The sequence below is a fragment of the Primulina tabacum genome, chromosome 6 (assembly GCF_025594145.1).
Source record: "Primulina tabacum isolate GXHZ01 chromosome 6, ASM2559414v2, whole genome shotgun sequence".
NCBI lineage: Eukaryota > Viridiplantae > Streptophyta > Magnoliopsida > Lamiales > Gesneriaceae > Primulina > Primulina tabacum.
The window spans coordinates 1,360,456-1,367,259 of NC_134555.1; the positions used below are offsets into that span (position 1 = coordinate 1,360,456).

The 6,804-nt window shown below is 35.2% G+C and overlaps 1 protein-coding gene across 1 annotated transcript; it reads left to right on the plus strand.

Annotated features, from left to right (window-relative positions):
* Positions 1-203: 203 nt before the first annotated feature.
* Positions 204-5,788, plus strand: LOC142548513 (pyruvate kinase 1, cytosolic). Its single transcript, XM_075656870.1, has 16 exons — positions 204-414; positions 504-600; positions 687-784; positions 943-1,098; positions 1,414-1,491; positions 1,907-2,038; positions 2,471-2,551; positions 2,653-2,724; positions 2,865-2,954; positions 3,392-3,536; positions 3,783-3,871; positions 4,105-4,200; positions 4,344-4,411; positions 4,508-4,607; positions 5,010-5,069; positions 5,330-5,788. The coding sequence occupies exons 1-16, from the start codon at positions 346-348 to the stop codon at positions 5,480-5,482; spliced, it is 1,584 nt and encodes a 527-aa protein (XP_075512985.1). The 5' UTR covers positions 204-345; the 3' UTR covers positions 5,483-5,788.
* The last annotated feature ends 1,016 nt before the right edge of the window (positions 5,789-6,804 follow it).

Below are 6,804 nucleotides of genomic sequence, written 5' to 3' on the forward strand. Positions count from 1 at the left end.
AATTAATACTCTTAGCATAAAAAATAATACTTTTTCATGGATGACCTAAATTAGAGATCCGTCTCACGAAATATGATCCGTGAGATCGTCTCAAATAAATTTTTGTCTTGGAAATAAAGTCTTGTAAATTATTGAAATATAATTAATAATTTAAGGAAATTGGAATCATTTTTTTCGGGAAAGTTTTCCCCTTTGGCCTCGAGTCTTCGGGCAATAATGCATTAAAGAGTTTGTGACCTTTTTGGTTCTCCATTGGCTGCTGCTCCTTTCTCAACCTAGAACAAAACCAACATATTCCAGATTTTGCACAGAGAGATTTCTCTGAGAAACTGAAAATCGACAAATATGCATTCGAGTCACTTGCTTCTAGAGGAGCCAATTCGGATGGCATCCATTCTCGAGCCATCAAAGGCTGTAAGTTTTTGTATTTGTTTTTGTTTTCCAGATCTATGTTTGTGTGCGGATTTGCGTTTCGCTAAATAATTTGCCGCGCGCACCTACAGAGCTTCTTTCCGGCCTTGGCGAAGATCGTGGGGACGCTGGGACCACGCTCTCGATCCGTCGAAGTTATTTCCGATTGTCTGAAAGCTGGAATGTCAGGTAATTAAATTAAACTATTTTTTTTCCTGTTTTGACCTTCGTCGAATGCCTCTTATTGTTATTATTGTTACGATTTGAATGAGCAGTGGCTAGATTTGACTTTTCATGGGGAGATGCTGAGTATCATAAGGATACGCTGGAGAACTTGAAGATTGCTATTAAGAGCACTAAAAAACTCTGCGCTGTATGTGCATATTGTGCGTGTGTGTCTATATATATACACACACTACAAAGTATCTGTGTGTAATTGTATAGTCATGTTCATGATTTCTCAGAAATATTTTTGGTTTGAATTGTTTAATGAAAATGTGAAACATAATGCTTTAGTTTTTGACATTTTAGGTCATGCTGGATACTGTGGGCCCCGAGTTACAAGTTGCTAATAAAAGTGAGAAAGCTATAACACTTAAGGGTGATGAGAAGGTTACTCTGACTCCTGATCAAGGTCAAGAAGCATCATCTGAAGTGTTGCCTATCAACTTTACTGGGCTGTCTAAGGTTTGTATGCTGGTTACTCCTATGTCATTACCGCTTATCAGTTCTCAATGTTTCTAAATCATGTCGTTTGTGTATTGCTTTGTTGAAGACTGCGAATCTTATTGAAAAAGTTACCCAAAACGTTAGGAAACTCGCAAATTTTCCTCTTATCTTATTTTTGTTGCTTATTTGGCTCATCATAAAAGAAAATTTAACTTCTTATGGCCAAATCAGAGACATAGTGTGAACCTTATCTAATAGTTTCGGGAATTGAGGCTTTCTGGTTGGGTTTTTTGGATTAGTTTGATCACTTATGATAAATTTACTTATTTGCAGGCCGTGAAGAAGGGAGACACCATTTTTATGGGGCAATACCTATTTACTGGAAGTGAAACAACTTCTGTTTGGCTGGAGGTATGAAGTGGAGATTTGATTTCGCTAAACTCGGTTTGTTTATAGTGTTGTATAATTTATCGTAACTCAACCTTTTAATGCACCTGATTTTGTTGATTTTTTTCTTTATTTTTACAATTTACTTTCTCCTTGAAACTTTTTTCCAAACATGAAAAAACCGCAGAATGCACTCAAAACATCTAGCCTGGATTGTGAATAAAATACAGGTTGTTTATTTACATTTAATTTAATTCTTGAAGTATGTGCTTTCTTAGATTCCTCGTCTTTTTTTGTCATGCTGGAAGTTCTCCTCAATCACTAATTGAGCAGTCAGTTGACATGAATGTAATTCTGAGATTGGTATATGTTATGGATAAATTGTCGGCTATTTTCTTTTCATTATTTGAAAATGAAATTTGAGGATTTGATTGGGCAGGTGGATGAAGTACAAGGAGATGACGTGGTTTGTGTTATCAAGAATTCTGCAACCTTGTCGGGATCATTGTTTACATTGCATGCTTCTCAAATTCGTATAGACCTTCCTACTCTATCTGACAACGACAAGCAGGTGATCTGCCCTCTAATTTGTGCTATATAATTATCTGGTTTTTTCTAGGTCCTTGTATCCTTGAGGGAGAATTTTGAGGGGTTAATCATTGAACTTCACAATCTATCGTTACCATTCTTTTGGTCTAGTTTTCGTGTGCCATTTCCTCCAAAATAAATTGTAAGAATGAAGAAAAAGTGTGTAACCATCTAATACTGATTCTTATTTTTTTTTGCAATTATTCTACTTATTAATCACACTAGTAAAACCAAAATAAATGTATGATGGTATTTAGATTCAGTAATATTTAGTATCAATCAAAACAATTAACACAGTTGCGTGAAAGCTTACATGGCAGAACTTCATTGTCTCGTATTTCTTGTCATTCTTGATTTTATCAATTCCATTTATTATTATTTAATTTTATATGTCTAGTATTATTTTTAAAATCAGGTTATCAGCTCGTGGGGTGTTCAGAATAAAATCGATTTTCTATCTTTGTCATATACACGTCATGCGGAGGATGTTCGCGAGGTATAATTAAAAAGGTCAAGAAATTATTTGGTGAATGTGCCTCTTTTGTGTTTTCCCAGTCATTTGTTACTTGGTCACTAATACTTGTCTAAAAAGGGCAGGCTCGCAACTATCTATCCAAGCTTGGTGATCTTAGCCAGACTCAAATCTTTGCTAAAATTGAAAATGTAGAGGTGAATATTGAGGCTCTCTTTAGTTCTTTATGTTAGATAGTGGAGGGATTTGCATTTCCTTCTTATTTAAGGATGGATTTGTAAAACGAGACACTCTGGATAACTCAACAGCGTACCCTTTTGGCATCCCCTATTTGCAGGGTTTGACCCATTTCGATGAGATCCTACAGGAGGCAGATGGCATCATTCTTTCTCGCGGGAACCTTGGCATAGATCTCCCACCTGAAAAAGTAAGAGGTTAAGTTTTTGCAAAAACAGCTTTGTCGGTCGCCAATGCTGTATTTTATGTTTCGCAGTAGTTCTGTGCCAGAAATTGAGAGGACTATTCATTGTTCTGTACTACCCAATTGTGCACTCAATAGATTTTTTCTTATATTGTCTGAATATTGGTCCTTCATTAACTACACTATACTTTAAGGAGAATCTCATTTGAGATAACTGTATTACGATCATTTTTTGCACCACGGATCTGTTAATTCCATGTGAGATCATATGTGGTTCCTTCAGTTTGTAGTTATTTGGTTTTCTTTCCAATTTTATTTATTTATTATTGTGCATATATATATCTTAATATATCCCCAGTAAGAATTATGGCCGCTTTTTTAACTCTTCGGAACCGACCCACCTCCTTAAAATATTTAGCCGCAGCCTTTTTTTTTCTTTGCAGGTGTTCTTATTTCAGAAGTCTGCTGTTTATAAATGTAACATGGCTGGAAAGCCTGCAGTTGTTACTCGGGTTGTTGATAGTATGACTGACAATCTCAGGCCCACTCGTGCTGAGGCAACTGATGTTGCTAATGCTGTTTTAGATGGTTAGTTTCTGTCTAAAATGCTTGAAAAAAGTTTGTTGTGCTCGTTCTCAATTAATACTACTTTCATTAGCACTTATATATTTGAGGTTTTGATGTTGTTGGATTCGAGGGATATGTTGACAGGTTTCTTATTTTGTAGCTTCATTATTATGCAAGTTTCTTTTAACTAATATACTTTGTTTGTCGATGATTGAGCCTGTCCATTTGTCAACGGAACAATGTTGACACTAAATGATTGTGTTTCAGGATGTGATGCAATTCTTCTTGGTGCTGAGACCTTACGTGGACTGTACCCTGTTGAAACAATTTCTACCGTTGGCAAAATTTGTGCTGAGGTAAAACTGTAATGTGCGTTGTCATTATTATTTTGTCCCCTCCCCTCTTATTTTATTAATTTTTGTGTTGGGGATATTAGTGCTTCTGCTTCTCACTTCCAAGAGTTTACAGAATACTTTTTTGAGCGCGTCACTTATTAACAACAGTGTCATTCTGTTGGTTGCTTTTAGTGTGGTACACAACCATTATGCGTTAGTTAAATATATTATCTGTTTTCCACATTAATTCACAGGCAGAAAAGGTATTCAATCAAGACCAATACTTCAAGAGAACTGTAAAATATGTCGGTGAACCCATGACGCACTTGGAATCCATTGCCTCCTCTGCGGTAAGAATAAATTCTATAGAAGGATGAGAAGAAGAAACTAATAAAAAAAGGAAAAGTGATTATATAAATATTTTGTTGTCGAATTGCTATGTTCAAATATATGCCTTTAATTTAATGAATCACTTTCTGCATTTCATCTTTAGGTTCGTGCGGCCCTGAAAGTGAAGGCATCTGTTATAATATGCTTTACCTCTTCTGGAAGGGCAGCAAGGTTCAGTATATTTTGTGACTGAATCTGCCTTTAATATACTGAAATGTTGTGAAAGTATGATTCTAACTTGACTTCACACGTTGTCTTTTTATGCAGGTTGATAGCAAAGTATAGGCCGACGATGCCTGTTTTATCAGTTGTTATCCCTCGGCTCAAGACAAATCAATTGAAGTGGAGTTTTAGTGGTGCATTTGAGGTATGTCCTTTATTTCCACAACTTAACTGTGTCGACTTCCATTTTAATGGTTCTATTCCCAACCACAGAAGCTTGCTTTTATTTTCTGGTTTTACCTTCAGATTTAGATTGTTATTATTGACATCGTGTCAGTGCGAAAGGATTTAAAAATTCTATACTGGCTTTTGGGCATTATAGATCTGATACAATAACATTGGCACTCCAAGAAATATATTCGTTTATGGTCCAGTAGATAACATAGTTTGTTCTCGTCCCTCATTTGCTAAATGATCAGCTTGGTGTTCCACATGTTCTCAATTTATGCCATTATTTTTCTTCTTGCTTCACTATTTTTCTCCTGATATTTTTAGTCATATAACTATGTTGCAACCGATGCTGATGGATTTAATTTTGAATTTTCAGGCAAGACAGTCACTCTTAGTTCGTGGTCTTTTTCCTCTGCTTGCTGATCCTCGACATCCTGTGAGTTTCTCGTAGCTTTAGGTGGTGCAATGTTTTTAGTTTGCCATATCAGGGCAGACAGTTATATCATGTACTAGAAGATTCGAAGTCGTATATTGCTGTTGCACCAATTTGTTAATTTCCATAGCATCATTGCATAGTTCATTTTATCTTTTGGTGCATGCTCTTGGTTTTATCATGATACATCCACCTGTTTTGGCATATAGAATTTTGATAAATCAGCTTGATGATGGCTAACTAAATGTGGTCTATAATTGCAGGCCGAGTCAACTAGCGCAACTAATGAATCAGTTCTGAAAGTCGCACTAGATCATGGAAAAGCATCGGGGGTGATCAAGTCACATGATCGAGTCGTGGTCTGCCAGAAAGTTGGGGATGCATCTGTAGTCAAGATTATAGAGCTTGAAGATTAAATGATTGTTCTGTAATATAGTTTTTGAGCGATATGACAACGTCCCGGACGTTATTTTTTGCAATGAATAATAATAATCTGCAATTACCCATACGTATAATAAACCGGGATTTGATGAATATTCCATAGGTTTGACATTTAATTATATACTTTATTTGGCAATTTAATCATGAAATGGGAAACTGCAGAGTTTTGGAGAATCGATTGGGAGCCTCGTAGTTGTTTTGATATTGTGTAGTTTGTGAAGGTTTAGTTGTGAAAACGCTTGACTTGTTCTATTAAACTTCAGTGCATACGTTGAATGGTTATTTGCTCACTTTTAATATGGTCATCAATGTGGATTTGTCGTCCTGTCCAATAATTTAAGTTGTTTGGTTGAAATTATACTGACCAGTTCAAAATGGGCTTAAACTGGCTAGGCCATGAGGGTCGCAGGTGGGTTGGCCTGTGGGCTGAGAAAATTATATTTATTGTCGGAATGTTTTTGTGCTATTATTTTAGATAGCATATAAAAGTTTGAAATAAAAAATTATAATTTTTTATAAATTTTTATTTATGAAATGATAAATTTAAATAATTATATAAATTTTTTTAAAGGCTTACCAACTTAATTCGCAATCTTATGTTATCTTTTCCCATTCTGTCTTATTGTAAAAATTCACTCACGAATTTATATATGTAACTAAATTCGGACGTTATCGTATACAGTTTAAGAATTAATAGATCAGAATGCAAGGTGGTTGTTTAATTATTATTTGAATATGTTTTCTCAACATGCTGATTAGAAAAATTGTGGTTCCAAAAAAACTTACGAAGTTGGGAAAGAAAAAATTTATAGAAAAACATCTCAACTAATTCAAATGCTGTGATCCCTTTGTTTCTTTTCTTTATTATTATTTTTTTAAAATTATACTGCTGCTGTCTTTTTCAGCCGACAAAACAAAACTGTAATCCAAAAGGAACAAATATCCGTACCTTTTGTTTTACAATGGAAAGGCTGAAGGATACGTATAAAGATCGAAATTTAACCTGAGGATGTATGTCTATACATTGCGACACTCTCTGCTTGCGACACGCATCCATGTCCAATGTCCTGACCACAGATGTCGGAAATTCCAAGGTTTGTTTCGTGTCTTTTCGTTGTCATTGTTATTATTATTCTAATGTCTTCCTTTCACCGTCGACTGCAAATTTAGCCTCAGAAACAAACACAAATCGAAGGTTCTCTCCTTCAGTGAAGCTTTACTTTCTTTCTTCTTCTTTTTTTTTAAATGTGAACTGCTGCGTACGATTACATCTAACCATTTCTTCTAATTGAGTTGG